The 25,394-nt window shown below is 41.8% G+C and overlaps 2 protein-coding genes across 2 annotated transcripts in view; both read right to left on the bottom strand.

The window, feature by feature from the left end:
• Window positions 1–3,731, bottom strand: part of plekho1a (pleckstrin homology domain containing, family O member 1a) — a 29,194-nt gene extending 25,463 nt beyond the window's left edge. Inside the window, exons 1-2 of the mRNA XM_023975604.2 lie at window positions 3,473–3,731; window positions 2,682–2,828 (exon numbers count right to left, since the gene is read on the bottom strand). Coding sequence (XP_023831372.1) covers window positions 2,682–2,828; window positions 3,473–3,499 — 174 coding nt within the window. The 5' untranslated portion in view covers window positions 3,500–3,731. The remainder of the gene's footprint in view (window positions 1–2,681; window positions 2,829–3,472) is intronic.
• A 3,391-nt stretch (window positions 3,732–7,122) lies between these two features.
• Window positions 7,123–24,021, bottom strand: LOC111955203 (vacuolar protein sorting-associated protein 45). Its single transcript, XM_023975348.2, has 15 exons — window positions 23,736–24,021; window positions 23,160–23,294; window positions 22,401–22,461; window positions 19,346–19,425; window positions 18,988–19,056; window positions 18,655–18,792; window positions 18,470–18,580; window positions 17,749–17,883; window positions 17,071–17,184; window positions 16,668–16,835; window positions 14,454–14,612; window positions 13,783–13,890; window positions 13,545–13,666; window positions 13,218–13,349; window positions 7,123–7,408 (listed from the first exon to the last, which is right to left on the bottom strand). Exons 1-15 carry the CDS (start codon window positions 23,826–23,828, stop codon window positions 7,324–7,326), a joined length of 1,710 nt encoding a protein of 569 aa, XP_023831116.1. The 5' UTR covers window positions 23,829–24,021; the 3' UTR covers window positions 7,123–7,323.
• Between the last annotated feature and the right edge of the window lie 1,373 nt (window positions 24,022–25,394).

Here is a 25,394-nt window from a genome sequence, read left to right on the forward strand (position 1 = left end):
CTTCTCAAAGTCCCAGTTGCATGGTAGCAAATCCTCCTGGAGAATCTCTCACATCGAACTGGTGTCCCGTGTGAGGATGCTTAGAGGTAATAGAGCAACATAGCTGCTTACTGCCCTTCCCTAGTTTATGTAGCTAATCTTATGAGTTAGCAGACAATTTGATACGGTCAATGCCAGCCTGCACACTCATGCCACAATTCAATCAATTGCAGATAAATTCAACCTCAATGTCGGTCACGTTTTAACGCAAGTGTTTAACAGCCGCAGGCTGTATATTTTGTGGATATTGATGCTTGATTATGTTGATTCCAAACCACACCTGACATGAAATACAGTATACACTTTCAGAGTGAACCCACAGTATGATTTTCCTTCATCTGTGATTGATAAAAATGATTGGGGCAATTCAAAACATCATTTGTGCTCAAACTCGCTCACGACATGATATCACTCAACGTCTATAAAACATTAAATCAAACTCAAAGACGGGAGTTTTAGATGAAAGATTATCCCGGGCCCCATGAGGCGGTTCGGCTGTGGTTACGCTGAGCGTCGGAGATACAAGTCTCTGTGTTCTTTTTAGCCTTCTGGCCTACTTCATGAATAGCGTGCTTGTCTTTTCAAAGTTCTCATTTGAATAATCCACCACCATTAATCATGTGGTTAAGAAGTTGCAGCAGAGCACATAACACACACAAGTACACGCAGGTCAAATAGTTATCACTGGGTTTGCAGTTACCTTCACCTGACAAATAGGTAGCACACCACTTACCAATATACATGATATAACAATGGCTCCTTAACAAACATTGAATTGTACGTGTAAAACGAACAATAGGTGCATTACATAAAATAACTATAAAATCCAACAAATTACAGAGCATGTGGGAGACGCGATAATGAGAGAAAGAGAACCACGCTGAACTGATATGTTCTGTTCCACAGGTGAACTCATTACAAAGCAACTGAACCTCAGCTGAGCGTGTGTGTGTGTGTGTGTGTGTGTGTAAACGGTAGGGTTGAGGGGGTGGAGGCCTTAGATGCTTGGGGGTCCTCAGGCACAGCGAGAGGCGCAGCTGTGTCAGCCGTGGTCTTTTCAGTTTCTGACACGTGTTTGTTGCTCATCCAGCAGGCTGTAAGGGAGCACAGCACAGATGAAAAAAATCATTTTAAAACTCTGGTTCTAAAATTATCCGGGAAACTGGCATTGCGTGCAGCTGGAGCCCTGAGTCCCACTCTCTCTTTCATTAGAGCAATAGAGAGATGCAGCCCTTATGTGGAACTTTCATTCGCTGTTCTGGGAATCCTTTCCAGGAATCATTTAAAGGGCATTATTCAGCTTTCAGAAAGACATGTGCCCTCTCAGCTGTCAGTAGCGTTTATCTCCATGGTTACTGCTTGTGGGAGGAGTATTGAAACAGCGACATCAAACAGAATCTGACCCTCCTCCTCCTCCAAAAAAAAAAGAGAATACAGAAATGGACAGGTGATTCTGTCCACGCCCTGTCCTTGCCCTGTCCATGGTGATGGTTCAATGCCTTTCGACAGAATACAGTAGATGAAGGGTGTGAATTCGCTACAGCTCAAGGTTTAACATCTAGGTCATGTGATCTTGAAACTTGTGCTGATAATGAGGCTGTTCACTGGAACCTTTCATGTCATAAAAGCACTTGGACATAAGTCATTACTTTCAGCCAAACAAAATAGTTATATTTCTATGCCATGGCCAAAACCTTGTTCTATTGTAACGGACAGTATTCTACATTTTCCCAACGATGCTACTGAGTCACCAATGTCCATAGTAGTACCCACTAGGCACACACTGGTTCAATCAACATTGTTTCCACAACATTTCAATTAAATGATTTTGAACCAATGTGGAATAGACGTTGAATTTACTTCTGTGCCCAGTGGGTATTTTGTTGACCTCAAAAGTTGGGCACGTTTGAGCCAGTGAAAGTAATCCGAATTCAGCGCATAATGTTTTTTGCTTGCATGGTAATTTGTGCTTAGATTTGACAATTTAGCCTATTTATTTTCAACAGCCAAGGAAATTCAATCAGATTTGATCCCCTTTCCATGGAGAGCCTCGATTCCCAGACTTATAGCAATAGCAGGTTTTGAAAAACTTAAGGAATCTTGGTTAAATTTGTTGTTGGAAACAACAGACCAAGCGCTGACAGCCCAGGCGTAGGTTACATGCAAGGCTATTTTCACAAAACAAGTTCCCCAGAACTCTGAAACCTGAGAAACCCAGGATGTCCATCTACGGCTAAAAGGTGAAATCCATGTTTGCTGTCAAAGCTGTCATCTTAATGATGCATCTTAGACAGGCTGTGTGGTATTTGTGGTTCATTGGCCTTCAACTGTGTGGTGCATAGACATACATGCATACAGACAGACAGACAAACAGACAGACAGACACACAGACAAAAGCATCTCTACTGAAGCAAGGTGAGCCTGCAACAAAGGAAACGTGAACCTTCTAATAGCAGTACAGGCAAACTAAATCAAATGTTCATATGTTCCCACACAGTCACACACACACACACACACACACACACACACACACACACACACACAGGTTGGCCGTAACAATTTCAAGTACAGGGGTGCCTACTGTAGGCATAGACACAATTACAGCCTACACATGCTATTGGAGGTAAAAGAGAAGTGCATACCTCTTTCTCAGAGATGTACAGATGGTCTCCTCTCAGTATCACGAAACGGTTTTTCCATATTTCCCTAAAAATCCCTTTACCACAGAACTTGCGGATCCAGCCGACTTTGTCTGGCTGCGATGACAGTTGGTTGACATCTTGAGGACCCTGCATGTTCAAAGTGGAATAAATCCGTTAAAACCTAGTTAAGTTTACGTAACAAGATGTTCGCGAGAGTACTGAGAAAATAAGAGCTTCTTTCAAAGGCAAATGCATTTTCAATTTTATTCTCAGTAAGACATAGGACCTATGAGTCTCCTCGCTTCTTTCCCCCAAAATGATAACTGTGCGCTCTTCTGTGCGTAAAATTGAATTGCAGGTCTTATACCATCCAGGGTGTGGCAAATAAAACATATGAAAGCTACCAACCGATAGAGCACAACGAGCATCTGGCAATGGTACACTAATGACAAGAAAACACATTCTCCTCTTTCTTCACTGGAAGATTGAAGCCGTATGTTGAGGAAATTCGTGCAATGGCACAGAAGCAAATTGACAGGCTACACATTGAATGTGGGACGCGTAAGGAGCTGCCAAAAGGCCATTGTTTAGGAATTGTAGGCTAATGTCAAATGTGTGATCTAAACAATGTGTGTGATATTGCCGCCAATGTGAGCTGTGGTATCAAAACGCGCATAATGCCCGATTCTGGGCAAATTGCCAGTTATACCCTAGAAAATGTATAGCCTAATGCAAAGATGCATATCAAAAAAATATGCACCCAATACTTGAAGAAAAAAGCTATATCTTACCCGTTTGGCTAAATTGCTCTTCTTCATAATGACAGAATCACTTTTGTGGTTGTGAGACAGGGAGTTGATCCAGTTTCAAGTATTTTCCTTTCTTTCAATTTTTAATGAATAAGCTGTCTTTCCCTTTCTTCTACTGCCCCAATATGTCGTATTAACGGTTTCTATTCTTAATTTCGATGACGTGGTCAGGTCGTGCACTGTCCGTTATTACGAGACGTTGGCATCGTCCCTCCACCTCCGTAGGTAGGCTACACTGATCTCAAACAAGCGGGCTGAAAGGGTATTCCCGTTACTATAGCGCTCGACAGCTCCATCTATTGCGCTGTCGGCGTGATGTCACCAAGACGGCTGATGTCAAATTGCTCGTAGGTTAGGAAAATAGAAGAGCAAGGGTCAGTTGAGAGGAAGCCAACAATAACCTGCCCATATAGGGGCCTATAAACAAAAATCCACAATTGATATCATTATGATAATGATTTTATATGCCATTATTGATTTTCGATAGAACCTATACATTATTGTAATAATTAGGACTACTAGATTTATCCATAAAACCAAGAGGATGAGATGGGAGGTTAGCCCAAAATATTTCAATTTGAACCATATTACAGAGGGGAAGGTGAGTATTTGTGGACCATCATAGAAATATAATCTATTCTTTCTATGGTGAGTATTTGGGGACCAACAAAGAAATATAATATATTCTTTCTATGGTGAGTATTTGGGGACCAACAAAGAAATATAATCTATTCTTTCTATGGTGAGTATTTGGGAACCTACATAGAAATATAATCTATTCTATTTCTATGGTGAGTATTTGGGGACCAACATAAAAATATAATCTATTCTTTCTATTATATTTCTATGGTGAGTATTTGGGGACCAACATAGAAATATAATCTATTCTTTCTATTATATTTCTATGGTGAGTATTTAGGGACCAACATAGAAATATAATCTATTCTTTCTATTATATTTCTATTGTGAGTATTTGGGGACCAACATAGAAATATAATCTATTCTTTCTATTCTATTTCTATTGTGAGTATTTGAGGACCAACATAGAAATATAATCTATTCTTTCTATTCTATTTCTATGGTGAGTATTTGAGGACCAACATAGAAATATAATCTATTCTTTCTATTCTATTTCTATGGTGAGTATTTGGGGACCAACATAGAAATATAATCTATTCTTTCTATTCTATTTCTAGGAGACCACAAAGTTTTATCTCATGTTGGAGATGTTTAAATGACTGTTACATGCACTCCAGACAGTAGGCTAGTACAGTCACGGCCAAAAGTTTTGAGAATGACACAAATATTAATTTTCAGTCTGCTGCCTCAGTTTGTATGATGGCAATTGGCATATACTCCAGAATGTTATGTATAGTGATCAGATGAATTGCAATTAATTGCAAAGTTCCTCTTTGCCATGCAAATGAAGTGAATCCCCCAAAAACATTTCCACTGCATTTCAGCCCTGCCACAAAAGGACCAGCTGACATTATGTCAGTGATTCTCTCGTTAACACAGGTGTGAGTGTTGACGAGGACAAGGCTGGAGATCACGCTGTCATGCTGATTGAGTTCGCATAACAGACTGAAAGCTTCAAAAGGAGGGTGGTGCTTGGAATCATTGTTCTTCCTCTGCCAATCATGGTTACCTACAAGGAAACACGTGCCGTCATCATTGCTTTGCACAAAAAAGGGCTTCACAGGCAAGGATATTGCTGCCTGTAAGATTGCACCTAAATCAACCATTTATCAAATCATCAAGAACTTCAAGGAGAGCGGTTCAATTGTTGAAGGGTCAACACTGCAAATATTGACTCTTTGCATCAACTTCATGTAATTGTCAATAAAAGCCTTTGACACTTATGAAATGCTTGTAATTATACTTCAGTATTCCATAGTAACATCTGACAAAAATATCTAGACACTGAAGCAGCAAACTTTGTGAAGATTAATTGTCATTCTCAAAACTTTTGGCCACGACTGTAGTTGTCTATTTCTTGACTATTTTCAGCTGTGCCTGTTCCCTCTCCCCTCCTCAATATACAGATATACAAATGAGAAGAGACAAATGCTGTACATATGACTGCTCAGTCAGACTGACTCCATCACATTTACCTTAGTCATTACAAACACAAATTGGGCAAATTATCCTGTCGTATGACTCATGTCTCTTGGGTTCAGATGGAAGTTGTTGGCAAATTAGAGACATCCTGGGGCGACTTTCCTAGTAGTCATATTCCCATCTACTTAGCCTCTAAATAAACAAACTGAACACCGCATTTTTTTTACCTCAAATAAGAAAAAGCAGTGTTGTGTAAGTATTCTGAATTAAGCTGCTCAGAGAACAAACTCAGAGCCTTTTCCTGATCCCCAGATCTCTCAGAACACTCAGCCAGAATCTCCAGGGGATGCACCCGGACTGTGCAGTTGCTACTGTGTTATGGTGAACAGGCTCTGGTTTATTTGGTATTAAAATAAATCAAATGGATTCAAACAGGGAGAGTACAATAAGAAATGCACATTTCCCTTTCCCGTTGTAAACGCTTTCTGCTGTATTTCTTATGAACATAACCCAAGCAATGCTGGTTGTTGTTGTGGAGGATTAGAGGATCTGATTTGGGGATGGGGGGGGGGTTTGGAGAGGTTTTATAGTGAGGCAGGCTGAATATCTGTGGCCCATGTGGCTGGCAGTGGAGGTAGGCACTTGGCAAAGAAACAACTGCCAAACATTGGCTGCCAAACATGTTTGGGTTGTTTGTTGTGGAGGGGGGTGGCATTCAATTCCTTACCTAAACATGAAATCACTGAGTTGAACCAGAGCAATCATACTAACCCACAATCAAAGACCAAACACAGCCAACAGTAGATACAGTTTACAATCTGTACTTTCATGTCATAGCGGAAACACGGTGCAGGAAATAGTATAAAAACAAAAAGTACAACAGAGGGGCATTTCTCAAAAGATATTCAGAGAGAGTATGGCTTAGCATAATGGAATTGGATGGGGGAACAGGATTATGTTATCATTATTGATCGAAGGGGGAATGTTGTGCACAATAACACTAGATATGAATGAAATCAAAACAGTTAGGGCTACTTCCATCAAATGCCACAAGAAATGGGTGATGGGAAGGAAAATCGATTACACCATAACAGGAAATTTGTACAATCCCAAAGATAAATGAGGGACACACAACATTTCACTCTTTATTGGTATTTTCTTTAAAATATTCACACAGTCATTTCAAAATCAGTATGTTTGGACAACATGTACATAGCATGTGGAAATGTACATAGGCAAGGAAGAAAAACATACACTGTACATATTGTAATCTTCGAGAGAAATGTTTGACATTTTTGGGCCCATTTATTCACTTTTAAGATAAACAAGACTCAAAAGTCGTGTCACTTCTGTTTTCAGTAATTAAATAAGGGTCTAATATAAGACTGAAGTTTTCAACTTCAATTTAAGAGGAAATGTGACATTGCAATAGGTTCAAATGTTAGACACTAACATTGCGAGTGTTCCGTTCAGTCACAAGTCAGCCACTGGGTAACCTAGTTACGTGGGGAACAGATCGCTTTAGTACCCAGGGTTAGGTAACCTGGCTGTCTAATTGGGTTACATGTTCATTTGGTTGGAGTTAATTGGCCCAGTTACAAGTTTTTAAGGGGTTGATAAAGAGTCCAGCAGTGTGGTGGTGACAGCTGAGCACACCGGAATGTTTTTAGTGGGACGCCTTCATGAATTAAAGCATGGGCTAGTGATACCAATAAGGAACGGACACAAGATATCGTGAGAGTGTGGGGGGGGGGGTGTGTGACGACAAACATTCAGCGTCTGTTTGGTTGACCACCCGCCCTCTGCAGCCTCTCGGCCTGGCCTGCACCCGCCGTCAATGTCACCTCCTCCAGGAAGCTGTGCGAGAGGGCAGAAAAGGAACATATCATTCCGTTGCTTCCTCACGAGTTGAGAGACGCATGAGCAGTACATCAACATCTCTGTGACTCTCAAAATAAATGTTCATCTAAAAACAGAAGCCAATATGACAGACACGATTACCTCAGTCCCAGCCCTGTGACACTGACAGACACACAGTGTGTGTCACTAGGGTTCCGGTCTGTAAAGCAAGGATATGGCTGAGACATGGCAACAACAAAAAAGAGACCTACTAGAGAAATGTCAAAATACCTATTTCTGTTAGCTGATCAAGCCAAGACATTTCAAGGTGTGATTGCAAACGACACGAGAGACATTTAGGCTTCTTCTCACTCTGAAAGGCAAGGTTCTAAAGAGCAGCCGTCTTGTCTCTCTTACAGTCCTCTGCCAATGAAAGATAGTCATTTTGACTTTTGATAGAGCAGTAATTTCAAAGTATTGCAGTGATATATCAGGGATACCAGCGCGACATTTGCCGATGTTCATCTGTTCTCAGTGGGTTTCCATTCACGCAGCCTGCTCTGGGCGACTAGCCTATGTCAGCGAGTGACTAAACACATGGTCTAGGTCTAGGACCTAGGTCAGATAACCTACTATCCACCCATCTACACATTTATTTATTTTTATCCTGAGGTTAAAGTTCAAACGGCACAAGAGAGCAACGTGGTATCATTCAATCAGCCATTTTATAATTCAATACCAGTCCTGGTTTCAAAAGGGAGATACTGACCCCTGCAGTGACGATGGTACTGGTCCATTATTGGTTGGCATATATCTCCAGCCTTTTGGCCCAGTGGGGCAGCACACAGCAGTACAGGGTGGCCTGGACAAATCGCCCAAATGTGTTTATTGTGTCTTTGTGTGGCTGGTTGCAGGGAGCATTATCATGAAACAGCTCATGAGTACCTATGAGCATCGAGTGACTCATGCAGTACAAAAGGGGGGAAGAAGCTTAAAAGACACATTTAAGAGCCCCATTCATATTGGCTTACAGTGCCTCTGGGTGAAGGGGTAGATCATGGATCAAATGTACCACCAACTGTGGCTATGAGCTACAAAAGCATGGGACGTGCCGTCACAGCCAACATTAAAGGGTTATTAAATAACGTGTAAGTAGATGTCAGAAGAAGACTACTTGTGGCGCAGCGGTCAAAGGTACTGTATCTCAGTGCTTGAGGTGTCACTACAGACACCTTGGTTCGAATCCAGGCTGTATCACAACCGGCCGTGATTGGGAGTCCCATAGGGCGGTGCACAAATTGGCCAAGCGTCGTCCGGGTTTGGCCGTCATTATACATAACAATTTGTTCTTAACCGACTTGCCTAGTTATATAAAAAATGAATAAAAGAAAAATGAATGTGCATTGTTATTTTCAGATCATGGACTTTTTTCGCTTGAACCAAACCTCCCAAGCAACACACACAAACACCCAGAAGAGTTGGAAACCAGGGCCAACCAGGCAGGAGGGCAACAACTTGCCTTGACCCACTCTGCAACCTATGGGTTAAGTGCCTTACTCAATGTCACATCGGCAGGAGACGGTATCTAGATGGCATCTATCTTGGATACCTAGAATCTGCCCTAAGAGCGAAACTATAAAACTGGCAGAATTTTTTTTATCTCTAAAACTGAATGAAAATACAGCTAGCAGCATAGAAGTGAATAATGAACATGTGACACTATGTCAACATCAGCTTATATAAACAAGCCTGCTTGTGACAGGCAAAACAGAGACAACGTCACGACACTAAAATGTAAACAACTCATATATAGCGAGAATCAGCATTTCACTAGCATGGGACAGCAACGGCACGCTAAAAAATAAACCTCACAACACAGGTGCACCCATTACCTTTAACAGCACAACAGTGACTGCTGCAGTACAACACGAAACGCCTCGGGACCAGAGAAAGACAGTTGAAAGTTGAACTCCCAGACGTGGAAAGTTTAAGACGGTGTTACATAACCCGGTGTGGGAGACACTTCACCTGAGGGGCATCAGCAAGCGCTCCGCGATAAAAATGTGAAAGACGTGGCCAAGGAGCATCATCACTCAGCACATACAGTAGGTGCTGCTTAGCAACCCGGGTGATGTAATAGCACTGCAAACAGGAAGCGTTGGTCTCTCTTGGCTAAATCACTTCTCAGGTAAGACCTGGTCAATCTCAGCCTGCTCGGGTTGGAATTTCATCAACAGTTGACGAGGACCACTAAGTTGTCATATAACCGGGAGAAAAATGTATGGTTTGACATTTGTGTGTGTGTCCAGACCCCGTGATGAAAGAGAAGAGGGCTGATCCCACACAGGAGTGTCAGAAGGGGCATCACAAAAAGAGCACGGACGCATCTCCTGAGCACCATCGTGTTACGTAATCACACAATGTTCTATTCAGCCAACACAGAGACAGAGAGACAGAGAGAGAGAGAGAGAGAGAGAGAGAGAGAGAGAGAGAGAGAAATAACTGCTTTTCAGAGAAAGGGCCTTGATTCCACATCTTCGCACAACACAAAGAACAACTAAGGTTCAAAAGAGGACTACAAGCTGAATTACTCTTCAGGCGACTCCATTGAAACCAAGGGATATCATGGACATAGTAAACCATACAGAACACAACTAATATCCTTAGTCGTCATCTAAAAAGTTTAGCCCCATTTTTATTTTACCTTTATTTAACTAGACAAGTCAGTTAAGAACAAATTCTTAGTTTCAATGACGGCCTAGGAACAGTGGGTTATTAGCCTTGTTCAGGGGCAGAAAGACAGATTTTTACCTTGTCAGCTCGGGGATTTGATATTGCAACCTTTCGGTTACTAGTCCAACGTTTTAACCACTAGGCTACCTGCCGCCCCCATGAGTAGAACAGTTACAGAAAGGGACATTTTACTCAAAAAAATACATTTTATCGAGTAAAATTCCCCTTTAACATTGGTGAAGTTATTTCATGTAATTTAACAAAAACCGAAATGCCGAAACTTTAACATTAGTGAAGTCATTACAGAAAATTACATTCAAATGTGGCCTACACTGTACGTACAGAACAGAACACTGACTCCCAGAACACTGACTCCGAGTCGATATTCACGTCATAAGAAGGAATTCCCTTCAATCACAAATTGGGGAAAGCAAACATTATTTTCCAACTTCTTGTCGATTTTTTGTTATACAGAAATAACAAAATATGTAAAAGAAAAAGATGCTGTGTTGTTCAATGTACATGTAACCAAGTTGGAAAATCCCGACCTACGGTTCGCAATGCTCCCACGTAGGGAAATAGAGCCTGCGAGAAAAACACTGTGGCTTCAAGCTATTCGGCGTGGGAGAGTGGGAAATGTGGGGACCTGGTGTCCAAGTAGGTTACATGTACAGTACCAGTCAAAAGTTTGGACAAACCTACTCATTCAAGGGTTTTTCTTTATTTTTACTATTTTCTACATTGTAGAATAGTAGTGAAGACATCAAAACTCAAAACCAAAAAAGTGTTAAACAACTGAGATTCTTCAAAGTAGCCACCCTTTGCCTTGATGACAGCTTTGCACACTCTTGGTATTCTCTCAACCAGCTTCATGGAGGTAGTCACCTGGAATGCATTTCAATTAACAGGTGTGCCTTGTTAAAAGTTCATTTGTGGAATTTCTTTCCTTCTTAATGTGTTTGAGCCAATCAGTTGTGTTGTGACAAGGTAGAGCTGGTATACAGATGATAGCCCTATTTGGTAAAAGACCAAGTCCATATTATGGCAAGAACAGCTCAAATAAGCAAAGAGAAACAACAGTCCATCACTACTTTAAGGCATGAAGGTCTGTCTATCCGGAAAATTTCAAGAACTTTGAAAGTTTCTTCAAGTGCAGTCGCAAAAACCATCAAGCGCAATGATGAAACTGGCTCTCATGAGGACCGCCACAGAAAAGGAAGACCCTGGAAGAAAAAAAGGAAGACTCTGCTGCAGAGGATAAGTTTGAGTTACCAGCTTCAGAAATTTCAGCACAAGTAACAGATATATCTCAACATCAACTGTTCATAGGAGACTGTGTGAATCAGGCCTTCATGGTCGAATTGCTGCAAAGAAACCACTACTAAAGGACACCAATAAGAAGAAGAGACTTGCTTGGGCCAAGAAACACAAGCAATGGACATTAGACTGGTTGAAATATGTCCGTTGGTCTGATGAGTCCAAATTCGAGACTATCATTTGTTTTTCAACATGAAAATGACCCAACACACCTCCAGGCTGTGTAAGGGCCATTTGACCAAGAAGGAGAGTGATGGAACGCTGCATCAGATGACCTGGCCTCCACAATCACCCGACCTCAACCCAATTGAGATGGTTTGGGATGAGTTGGACTACAGAGTGAAGGAAAAGCTGCCAACAAGTGCTCAGTATATGTGGGAACTCCTTCAAGACTGTTGGAAAAGCATTCCTCATGAAGCTGGTTGAGAGAATCCCAAGAGTGTGCAAAGCTGTCATCAAAGCAAAGGGTGGCTACTTTGAAGAATCTAAAATATATTTTGACTTGTTTAACACCCATATTTAACAAAGAAATTGGCACTAAACTACTTCCATATACACTGAGTGTACAAAACATTATGCACATACTTATTTAACCTGTTCCCCCCCTTCATCTATACTGATTGAAGTGGATTTAAGTGACATCAATAAGGGATCGTCCATGACAGACTGACCAGGTGAAGCCAGGTGAAAGCTATGATCCCTTATTGATGTCACTTATTAAATCCACTTCAATCAGTGTAGATGAAGGGGAGGAAACAGGTTAAAATAAGTATTTTGAAGCCCTGAGACAATTGAGAAATGGATTGTGTATGTGTGCCATTCAGAGGGTGAATAGGCAAGACAAAATATTGAAGTGCCTTTGAACAGGGTATGGCAGTAGGTGCCAGGCGCACCGGTTTGTGTCAAGAACTGCAACGCTGCTGGGTTTTTCACGCTGAACAGATTCCCGTGTGTATCAAGAACGGTCCACCACCCAAAAGACATCCAGCAAACTTGACACTGTAGGAAGCACTGGAGTCAACATGGGCCAGCATCCCAGCGGAACACTTGACACCTGGTAGAGTCCATGCTCCGACAAATTGAGGCTGTTCTGAGGGCAAAGGGGGGGGTGCAACTCAATATGTTCTGTACACTCAGTTTATACTTCCATTAATATTTATCTGGTACCGGGCTACCTTCAGATTAGTCTTGTGGACGTCCAAGAACAAAGCAAAACGAAATGGACATGTTGATGAGAGTCTCACCGTTCCATAGAGGGGTCATATTTGTGTGTAGCCCAAACTGTTCGGATGCTACAGACAGACGTTAGCAGATTGGCGGTACCGACTTCAGACGAGTCCCGTGACGCTTGTGGGGTCGTAGAGCAAAACGGAGAACACCATCATATTCGGGAGAGTCTCATCTGTCCATAGAGTGGTCATATTAGTTCAACCAAACCGTTCGGACGCTACAGAAGTATTCGCGAGAAGACCGATTTTCGGGATGTCTCATGGTCTGACAAACACCGCTGTAGCTCGGCCACCATTGGCGGATGCAGTGGATTGCGACGCATCCCATGCAAAATACAGATATCTCTATCTTACAAAGAAGGATTTTAACAGGGATGTTTTTATTATGCTAATTAGATTTCCGCAGGGCGGGAACATTGACTCTAAGGGTTTAAGCCATTTTGATCATATGTGTAGACCTGGTATCAAATAATGGATGTCTAATGGCTATGTCTGGATGTAATTTGACTGAGGCGAAAAGGTCACGAGGTGTGGTTGATGATTCTGACCTCTTGGTGTTGTGGATGGTGGTGCCGCCCAGTACGATCCGAACCCCAGGCACGGTGCGGTTCAGGTTATAGATCGCCAGTGCCTCCTCATAGGTGGCCCCTCCGATGACGAAGACTATGATATCCTGTGGCCTGAAGAGGAAATACATGGTTACCCCTGATAGGCTATCATCTGGTTGGGGTAATCCAATAATGGTGATAAACCGTAAGCCTATCCGTGCTCATACACACAGAATATGTGTTTTTACATATCAGTAACAGTGTGTGTGTTTGGCTATACAGGTAAAGGGTCTGAGGTTGTGTCTAAGTGTGTGTGTGTCAGTCTACCTGTCTCTAAGGGAGCTGGGTCCTAAGTAGGGGAACTGACTGTCCTTCAGCCGCCCCTTGATCAGCTGGTCCAAGGTCTCCTGCAATAACGGTGCATGCTGCGTGTACACATTCTCAACTCCCTGGAGACATGCACACACACAAAACAAAGGTGTTTTATTAGAAACTGGCCGAGAATGGCTACATGGACACACAACTCCAGCTAGTATCTGTCTAAATTGTGGAGAGAATGGTGTACCTTCAGCCCCTTGAAGAACTGTTTGGTGATGGCGACAGCATCTTGGGGGTTGACGAGGTCACTTCCTCTCACCCTCTTCCCTCCATACTCCACCATGGACGTTACCATCTGAGGTAAAAGATTAAACAGGATAAACAGGCATACGTTGATTCTTCTAACCTGGTTTTCACCTAGATTGGTGAGACAGATACATCAAACATACTGTATTGTACTTTGTTGAGTTGAACAAATATTTATTTATCTCACAGAGGCATTGACAAATCCCAAAATAATAACATCCTCCACATAATATAAGACAGATACAACAACAATATACAGTCCTCATATTGCCAAGGGTCAGGTAGTATACAGTCCTCATATTGCCAAGGGCCAGGGAGTATACAGTCCTCATATTGCCAAGGGCCAGGTAGTATAGAGTCCTCATATTGCCAAGGGCTATGTAGTATACAGTCCTCATATTGCCAAGGGCCAAGGGCCAGGTAGTATACAGTCCTCATATTGCCAAGGGCTATTGATATACAGTCCTCATATTGCCAAGGGCTATAGTATACAGTCCTCATATTGCCAAGGGCCAGGTAGTATACAGTCCTCATATTGCCAAAGGCCAGGTAGTATAGAGTCCTCATATTGCCAAAGGCCAGGTAGTGGTACAGTATAGAATGTTCCCTTACCCTGCAATGCCTCTCTGACACGCCCTTCCTGTTGAGCTCCTCCATGAGGCCCGGCAGGATGCTGCTGCTGTGTCTCTCGTAGCGCAGTGCGTACAGCATCACCAGGCGCACCGCGTCCATCTCACTCACCCGCGGGTTCTGCAGCAGCCGACGCACGTTCTGCAGAAAAACAGGGAGGATATTTTACATAGCCTTTAATACAGACTTAAATTCTTTATTTTTCTATGATACTTCACTATGATTTCTATGTGCAGTGTTTCATTGTATTCTGAAAGTCATTATTATTATTACAAGTGGCCAAGTCAATATACAATACAGCAGTAGGCTGTATTCTTCAACAAACAGGGAAAATTGTGTATTTTTTTATGCGAACTGTGTGTGTTATGGTATAATAAAGCATTGAGCTGTAAGCCCCCTCCAGAAATAAACATATGATGTCACATGTTCATTGTTGACAGTGATAGGACCCTTACATATTGGGCAGTTCGGTCTGGTGCCTGCTCTTTGTCTACCTGTCTACCACATGTCAATGTCTATTTCAGGCCTGCATCTGGTCAGTGTCTAGCCTCTGCCTGGTTCATATTTGACTTGTGTTCCATCTACATAGAGTATCTAGTAGTGTGATTCTATTCAGTCTCTGGCACCACGTCAGTGTAGAGCAGGGTTGTAGTGTTGATTCATTTCAACAGCCAATTCAGGAAATGACATTGGTAATAATAGAAATGTTTCCTACCGGTAAATTGAAAAATAAAACACAGTGCATTCGGAATGTATTCAAACCCCTTGACTTTTTCCATATTTTGTTACGTTACAGCCTTCTTCTAAAATTGATTAAATTATTGTTTTTCCTCATCAATCTACACACAATACACCATAATGACAATGCAAAAACAGATTTTTTAAATGTTAGCAAACGTATTAAAAATGAAAAACAGAAATACCTTATTTACATAGGTATTCAGACCCTTTGCTAAGAGACTCGAAATTGAGCTCAGGTGCATCTTGTTTCCATTGATCATCCTTGAGATGTTTCTACAACTTGATCAGAGTCCACCTGTGGTACATTCAATTGATTGGACATGATTTGGAAAGGTACACACCTGTCTATATAAGGTCCCGCAGTTGACAGTGCATGTCAGAGCAAAAACCAAGCCATGAGGTCGAAGGAATTGTCCGTAGAGCTCCGAGACAGGATTGTGTCGAGGCACAGATCTGGGGAAGGGTACCAAAACATTTCTGCAGCATTGAAGGTCCCCAAGAACACAGTGGCCTCCATCATTCTTAAATGGAAGAAGTTTGGAACCACAAAGACTCTTCATTGAGCTGGCCGCCCAGCCAAACGGAACAATCGGAGAAGAAGGGCCTTGGTCAGGGAGGTGATCAGGAACCCGATGGTCACTCTGACAGAGCTCACATGACAGCCCGCTTGGAGTTTGCCAAAAGGCACCTAAAGACTCTCAGACCATGAGAAACAAGATTCTCTGGTCTAATGAAACCAAGATTTAACTCTTTGGCCGGAATGCCAAGCATCACGTCTGGAGGAAACCAGGCACAGGTTGGGGCAAAGGTTCACCTTACAAAAGGACAACAACCAAGACAACGCAGGAGTGGCTTTGGGACAAGTCTCTGAATGTCCTTGAGTGGCCCAGCCAGAGCCCGGACTTGAACCCGATCAAATATCTCTGGAGACCTGAAAATAGCTGTGCAGCAACGCTCCCCAATCCAACCTGACAGCGCTTGAGAGGATCTGCAGAGAAGAATGGGAGAAACTCCCCAAATACAGGTGTGCAAAGCTTGTAGCATCATACCCAAGAAGACTGTAATCACTGCCAAAGGTGCTTCAAAGTACCGAGTAAAGGGTCTGAATACATATGGAAATGTCATATCAGTGTTTTATTTCTAATACATTTCTAATTTGTCAATGAGGCCCTTTATCCACTTCCCCAGAGTCAGATGAACTTGTGGATACCATTTTTGTCTCTGTGTCCATTATGAAGGAAGTTAGAGGTAGTTTCTCGAGCCAATGCTAACTAGCGTTAGCGCAATGACTGGAAGTCTATGGGTATCTGCTAGCATGCTGCTAGTTAGCATTGGTTATCAAACATAACTAACTTCCTTCACACTGGACACAGAGAAATAACTCTGGGGAAGTAAATGAAGGACCTCATTGCCAAAATCCCAAAGTATCCCTTTAACTTCAGAGCAGAGTCTTACCTGTGATGCGCTTGAGTGGTCATTCTGGCAGGCCAGCTCCTGCTCCAGCTCTGACACCTCCATCAGGTGCCTCTCGCTCACCAGGCGGGACAGCTCGCCCACCACAGTCACGTGCTTCGACACTGTGCCCGACATCTTTTTGAACTGGGGGTAGTTGTCTACAAACGCCTGCAGAGGAAAACAGAGGGAATGATTAGAAAGAAGAAAGAAAACAGAACGATTTCTTAAACTTGCAGCAATTATTTATAGTTTGTATCATTATTGGAATTAAGAAATAATTTATCTAATTCCGAGTGGTTATTAACCAATGAGACTGAGACGTATTTGTGGTTCTAAATGAGCAACTACTACAGGACATGCTGGGAAATTGAGTTCTTGTGGGACTACAGTTCCCAGGTCTCACCTTCATATCAGAGATGGACTCCAGCTTCTGTTGCTCCTTGGGCTTCTTCTTCTGAAAGTCCTCCATCAGGTTCTTGATGTTTGTGCCAATCTCTCCAAAGTTCAGGTACAGATTCTGAATAAGAGAATGTGAGAGTGAATTGGAAGTTGTCAGCCAACATCTGGCCCTGTCGGAATTCTTTAACCTTCCCCATTGACCGGCTGCTACACATTCCGGCATTTTTTCCTTCAGAGTCTTCTTAAAGAGGGCTGCTGGCCAGCGTTCCTAACCTTTAGGCCAGGGATCATCAGCTAGATTAAGCCACAGGCTGATTATTTCTTGAGCGGATGGTCAGGGGGCCGGAACATAATTACAAAAAATTTGTAGACTGCAAATTGACCAGCAAGAAGCCCAAATAGATATAACATTTGACGGAAACATAATCATTTCAAACCTTGCTTATATGTGATCATATACAAATGTCTATCTATTATGCATGGAAATAGTTTGGAACAGATTAAAAAAATTAAAATCACTTGGTGCTATAATACTGGTGTTTTTACAATCATTTATGTCCAACATTAAGAAAATAACATTTGTATAACCCTGCTCTGGGCTACCGGCCAGCCGGCCCAATGGGACCATTTCAAAGCCAAATGGCACATTTGTGCAGAATTGGAACCAGGCCTAGAGACTCACATTGGCATAGAACTCATCGTTCTCTGCAGACAGCACCACCTCCTTCAGGTCCTTGCTGATCCCTGGGACTCTGGACAGGTCAATGCGGTTGTTGTTGAGGCCAAGCAGCTCGTGCACCATGGCCTGGTACGTCCACTAGATGGAGCAGGGAAACAAACAATGAAACCTACAATGAAATAAAGTTAATGTCATCTCTAAATTCCTTCAGCGATGAAGAGTATATGTAGTTTTCACCATTTGATTAGCTTGTCTAATGTGAGCTAAAGATTGGTGCATTAGCTGTGACACTAAGGGCCTTGAGTACATGACCTAGTTTACAGTGCAGTTTGCAGGCTTGGTAAATATAAGTACAAGACTCTGCTGCCCCCAAGTGATCAGAGGCTGCAGTACACATCAGAATGATGTGAATATACTGTCTGTATGTAGTATGACTATAATGACCTGATCATTGCCTATCTTTTTGTAATAATGTAGCCTGGGTTCCCGACTGATAAAATGCTCAGTCTGGTCCCGGGCTAGAAAACATGTATACCAAACATATTATCTAAGTAGATTATCTTACAAATTATTTTCTATTAGTTCCCATTCAGATAACACTTAGTTTCACTTAGTTTTGGAGCATTTACTTCTGTTGTGCATACTGAATACAACCCTGACTCTTAATTTTGATCTGTTTGAGTAGTGGGGTGACGGAGTCATCACTCTGACTCTTAGTTCTGACCTGGTTGAGTAGTGGGGTGATGGCGTCATCGCTGCGGTCCAAGATGAGCAGGAGAGGAGGCACCTCTGTCTTCCTGAAGTCAAACAGCTCATACTCCTTGGTGATGATTTGCTGGGGGAGGAGATGGGTAGTGAGATTGCGTGTGTGTATGCGCGTGTGATAGGTGTGCATGTGATATTAGTCACCTTCACGCTCTCTCCCAGTCGCTTGGCCATGTCTGAGGACAGCTGGTAGCGGATCATGGGACATTTCTTCAGGGCCAGCAGCACCGAGGTCAGACCCTGGGTGGTACGTGGCAGGAGAGTTGGCTCCCAGCTACGACCCTGCAATACACACACCACACACACACACAGTATGAGATATGAATGCACTCTGTAAATAGATCAGAAATACAGAGGGAATATGACATACGCAGAGACAAATAGAAAACGTTCATCTAAAATCAATGCAGATGAATAATGGGTCACTTTATAAATTGTCACATATCCAAAGCGTTATGGCCTATTTGCATGTCTTACCCTTGCCACACCACTGAGGTTGAGGGAGAAAAGGTGTGGGTTCACAGCAATGAAGTCTCCATAGAACTCCTGCAGTCATATGAGAGAACTTGAGTTATTCGTTTCCAGTTTAAAATGTCAAAAGATATCACATACTCATTTCTACTATTACAAGACTACATGTAGTGTAAAGGGGTTCTAACTAGAAGTAGAAATGATACAACATTTAGATTTAGGACAAGTAGGAAAAACCTATGGACCATCATTCTACCAAAAAAAACAATACAAATAAAAGTCGAGAAAATTTAAAAAGAAAAGAAAAGTTGGGTAACTAACGTATGGTTCCTATCCTAAAGTACTGCCCTTAGTGTTAACTTACCTGCACTTCTGCGACCACCTCCTGTTCATCCGCCTCGGCCAGGGCTTTTATCTCACTCTTACTGATGACGTTGCTGAAGTCTAGAAAGGATTATGAGGAGGATGTCACCCATACAGAAAAATATATTGATATATTTCAATAAAATCTGAATATATTTCAATATATTGGGGAAATATATTGATCAAATATATAAATAAATAAAATATATGTTCATATATTTGTAAGATATATGTGAAAAAATACACATTCACACCTCACAACCTTCTCTACCTCAATGATGATGTTGAATCTCTATTGACCTCTGGTACCTTAGCATTAGGTTCCCAAAATGCCGTTTTGCATGCAATAGTTGGATCATTGAGTTGTAGTTGAAATTAAATTCTGCAGCTTTTGAGGTATAGCCTACCCGCCACTTATGAAACATAGTAAAAAAGAAATTAGGTGTTTCGAAAAACAACACTTGAATGTAGAATATATGTAAATATATTTTCCCGAGCTATCAATCACAATTTGAAATGTTCCATTATTTTTGTCAAAATTGCTCCGGCTCAGTAAATTTGGTTGGGGATCATTTATGGACAGCTTCATGTTATGGGTATGCTTTTCACCGGCAGGGACTGGGGAGTTTGTAAGGATCAAAATAAGTAATAAAAGGAACAGAGCCCAGGTACAAAGTTAGAGGAAACCCCACCTCAGTCTTCTGAAAACCTAACCCTGGGATAGGGTTTTATTTTTATGCAGGACAATTATACAAATGTTAACGCCAAAGACCAGAATGGCTTTCTAAGAAGTGTTGACTGTTCCTGAGTGGTCTAGTCTCTGTCCTGACTTAATTCTGCTTAAAGAATCTGAGACAAGGTTTAAATATTGCTGTCTGTAAATATAATATATACGGTCAAGCATGGTGGTGGCAGCATCATACTATGGGGATGGTTTTCAGCGGCAGGGACTAGGAGACTAGTCAGGATCAAGGCAAAAATGAACTGAGCAAAGTACAGAGAGATCCTTAAAGAAAACCTGCTCCAGAGCTCTCAGGACCTCAGACTGGGGCGAAGTTTCACCTTCCAACAGGACAAGAACCCTAAGCACACAGCCAAGACAACGCAGGAGTGGCTTCATGACAAGTCTCTGAATGTCCTTGAGTGACCCAGCCAGAGACCGGACTTGAACCCAACCGAACATCTCTGGAGAGACCTGAAAATAGCTTTGCAGCAACGATCTCCATCCAACCTGACAGAGCTTGAGAGGATCTGCAGAGAAGGATGGGATAAAGCCCCCCAAATACAGGTGTGCCGAGCTTGTAGCGTCATACCCAAGAAGATTCAAGGCTGTAATTGCTGCCAAAGGAGCTTCAACAAAGTACTGCGTAAAGCATATATGTCAGAGTCAAGGCCCGCGGGCCACATCCGGCCCGCGAGAAGGTTTTTTACGGCCCCTGGGATGATCTTGATTTATTATTAGAACCGGCCCGCAGACCGCAGCAAGCCGGCAGCCCGCAGATCTTTTACACGCACCAATACTACATTTCCCACAATGCAACGGTGAGCTCTCTACCAGTGCGTTCCCGAGCGCACAGTTGGCTGATAAAATAGGTATGCTTGCCGCTGACTTTCGACGCCGATTTGCTGACTTTGAAGCACAAAAAAGCAGGTTGGAACTGCTCGGTAACCCATTTGCTGTTGACGTGGAAAGCTCACCACCAAACCTCCAAATGGAGTTGATTGACCTCCAATGCAATGATGCACTGAGGGCAAAATATGCGGCAGTGGGTGCTGCGGAGTTCGCCCGTTTCCTCCCCGACACAATGCCCCAGCTGCGCATCCAGGCTGCTCAAACGTTGTCTATGTTTGGCAGCACATACCTGTGTGAACAACTGTTTTCTTTGATGAACCTGAACAAAACATCACACAGAAGTCGACTTACTGCTGAACACCTCCACTCAATTCTGAGGATTTCCTCAGCTCAGAGCCTTACCCCGAACATTGATGAACTTGTGGAAAAGATGGGACACCACCAAGTATCACCCTCAACCTCAAACAAGTGAACATTACTGTGCAATCACATATTTAGAGTTTTTACTCAGTTCAAGTTTAAAATTTGTTTTCACTGCATGTTACTTCTCCTTAAACAAAGTGTTGTTTTTGATTAATAGATTTTTGCACTTTATTTTATTGTATTTCAATCCAATTATATTTTAAAAATATTTCAGTTGAGTGGATGATAGAAAATTGCTATTATTGTTTTTTTCTTTGAAGTAAATTTAGCCCACTTTTGCTAAAATAGAAAATATAGGCTACTGATGGTGCCTTGAATACCGGTTTCTTTCATTTAATGTTCATGTTATGGGGATTTTTATATAAAGGAAATTTGTCTTTTGTGTCTGTTGAAAATTAAAGATTACTGACAGAGCCATAAGAAAATATTGCTTTATTTATCTGATCATATTGGAATATATTTGTTAGGTTTTCAGTAGGTTCAATTAGGTTCACTAGACTATATGCGTCATTTAAAATTTTTTCAATGAACATTCGAACAGTCCGGCCCTCGGCTTGTAGCTAAATTTTTTATTTGGCCCTCCGTCCATTTGACTTTGACACCCCTGGCGTAAAGGGTCTGAATACTTATGTAAATGTAATATTTATTTTTTATTTTATTTTTACAAATTTGCAAAAATGTATAAAACCTGTATTTGCTTTGTCATTATGGTGTATTGTTTGTAGATTGATGAGGGGGGAAAATAAGGCTGTAACTTAACAAAATGTGGAAAAGGTCAAGGGGTCTGAATACTTTCCAAAGGCACTGTACATGTTGTTAAAACACGTGTCAATATATAATTGTTCTGTATGGGCAATTACCGTCAACATGAAATTACTGAGTTGTCATAATTCACGGTTGATACATGGGCAATCAATTTTGAGTCTAGTTCTAAACCATATAAATGATCCAGAGACATAAGATCTTAGTCCTTGTTATCTGTCTTTGATCTATCTAAAAACATTCACAAGAATCAGAACATTGAACCATATGATTTGAACAACAGTGCAGAAATCCTTACAGATGAAGTAGACACTGTACTTGGGTCGCCGGAGCTCCTGTATCAGATTTTCCACATTCTCCTGTAATGAGGGCAGAGAGAAAGTCAGGGGTGTCATACAAATCCAAAATTGAGCATGACTAAAGTCCTTTGCCTCCAAATAGTGCATAGTGTATGGATGCAATGCAATATGCAGTGTACATTCGGTATAGGTACAATGAAGCAGTTGAAATATGCATTCATACAGTTGTGGATGGACACAATCCAGTAGATACAGAATGTGTAGGCTAAAGTCTTAAAGGCCCAGTGCAGTCAAAAACATGATTTTTCCTGTGTTAGATATATATTTCCACACTATGAGGTTGGAATAATACTGTGAAATTGTGAAAAAGATTATCCCTTTTAGTGTAAGAGCTGTTTGAAAAGACCGCCTGAGTCGGTTTTGCTGGGATGGAGTTTTGGCCTTCCATGGTGACGTCATCACACAGTAAATTAGTTAATAGACCAATAAGAAAGTTCCTAACCTCTCTGCCAATAACAGTTCATTTTCAGTTTTCCCCTCCCCACTCAGACCACTTTGAGACAGTCCTAGCTAAATTCATGCTTGAGAAATTGCTAAGAAGCTATTTGTTTATTTTTTACCATTTTAATTGATAACAATCATAGAAAGTTACTTAGTTGTTACCCAGATATGATTTGATATGGAGATAAAAACAGATGAATTGGACCTTTAATGCAGAGCAAAGGCTGGCTACAATGTGTATACAGTGACTGGGGCACCTTGGTTGGCCTGAGGAAGCAGATGGCTTTGAGGTGCTTCATGTTGTCTCGATTCTGTGAGTCGATTCTTTCGAACAGGTAGACCTCCTTCTGTAGGATCTCAGATTGAGTGTAGACCACACTGACAATGCTGGTCTGATGAGAAAACACAAACAAATAGGCATGTGATGCAGTACATTCCTTTTTACCTGAGCCAGAGATTTTGCTGAGAGATTAATGAGATTCATTATTTTCCTTCCATGACTGGTTGTGACAGCTGAAAGGTTACAGTCCTGAATATGGTCTTGAGTCCAAATGATGCAGGCCTATCCACATTTGTGTATCCACTTTTCTGATGTTTTTCCTATGCAACTTCCAATGGGAGTAGCTGCTGACAGTATGACATTATCAAACATCCTTGGTTCTCCTTTCTATATTATTAACATTTCTCAGGAATTGTTGAATAATTCAAGGTTCTGTCCCTTCAACGTGTCTGTCTCTGATAGACAATGGATGTCAACAAAAGTAACCTGATACATTGTAACCACTGTAACGTTACATCGTTAGAACTACTACATTCTAGCTACAATTACTTACAGTCTCTTTATCCATGAGCAGAACCTTCATCCCTGGTCCGCTGTTTTCTATCATTTTGGAGATATACTGCTTGACAGCAAGTGTCACATTCATTTTGACAATGTTCTAAAATGCAAATGATGGCAGCTTGAAAAATACACAAAGACCGAATTATATTCGGTAAAGGTATCTTAAACCAGGTAACGCTTCGATTCGTTTGGTCAAATTAAACTATTGTTGACAAATGTTCAGCTCAGCTGAGGTTGGTTACAGCTGTCTGCTTCGAAATGAACCTCGAGATACATTTCCGGATGAAGAATTGGTTAACTGATTCAGGACCAGTTTGTAGAGCAAACGCACAGGCAAAAGCATTAACTGAGCATGCATTTCACTGATCCGAAGTCAGCATGTGTTTGTTATATCCCACAATGCACCACTAATTGTTTAACGACGAGGACGCCTTTTTGGTAAGGGCAAACCATTCAAATGAAAGAGATTTTGTTATTATTAAACAACTTCTGAAAACATTGCTAAATATTGAGATGTACAAATAGCACATAATTTATTACAGTCTTTAAAGTAAGTAACCATTTTTAAAGGTAGTTTAACTAAACAAAATAACTGTGGTGTAAAAATTGAAAACATGAAAAATACTGAATTTTATTACATTCGTCAGTCTATTCAACAGCATGAAGACCATTGTAACAATAATAAACTGCAATGCAATTCAATACAGTAAAAAAATGTGACCAAAACATACTGTATTATAATAAAACATGATACAAGCATTGATACATTTGTATTTTCCCACAATATAAACTCAGCAAAAAAAGAAAGTCCCCTTTTCAGGACCCTGTCTTTCAAAGATAATTCGTAAAAATCCAAATAACTTCACAGATCTTCATTGTAAAGGGTTTAAACACTGTTTCCCATGCTTGTTTAATGAACCATAAACAATTGATGAACATACACCTGTGGAACAGTCGTTAAGACACTAACAGCTTACAGAAGGTAGGAAATTAAGGTCACAGTTATGAAAACTTAGGACACTAAAGAGGCCTTTCTACTGACTCTGAAAAACACCAAAAGAAAGATGCCCAGGGTCCCTGCTCATCTGCGTGAACGTGCCTTAGACATGCTGCAAGGAGGCATGAGGACTGCAGATGTGGCCAGGGCAATAAATTGCTATGTCCATACTGTGAGACCCCTAAGACCGCACTACAGGGAGACAGGACGGACAGCTGATCGTCCTCGCAGTGGCGGACCACGTGTAACAACAGCTGCACAGATCGGTACATCCAAACATCACACCTGCAGGACAGGTAAAGGATGGCAGCAACAACTGCCCAAGTTACACCAGGAACGCACAATCCCTCTAACAGTGCTCAGACTGTCCGCAATAGACAGGACAGGATTGGCAAAAAGTGCTCTTCACTGACAAGTCTCGGTTTTGTCTCACCAGGGGTGATGGTCGGATTCACATTTTTTGTTGAAGGAATGTGCGTTATACCGAGGCCTGTACTCTGGAGCGGGATCAATTTGGAGGTGGAGGGTCCGTCATGGTCTGGGGCGGTGTCACAGCATCATCGGACTGAGCTTGTTGTCATGGCAGGCAATCTCAACGCTGTGCGTTACAGGGAAGACATCATCCTCCCTATGTGGTACCCTTCCTGCAGGCTC

Source organism: Salvelinus sp. IW2-2015, linkage group LG30, assembly GCF_002910315.2.
Source record: "Salvelinus sp. IW2-2015 linkage group LG30, ASM291031v2, whole genome shotgun sequence".
Classification (NCBI taxonomy): Eukaryota; Metazoa; Chordata; class Actinopteri; order Salmoniformes; family Salmonidae; genus Salvelinus; species Salvelinus sp. IW2-2015.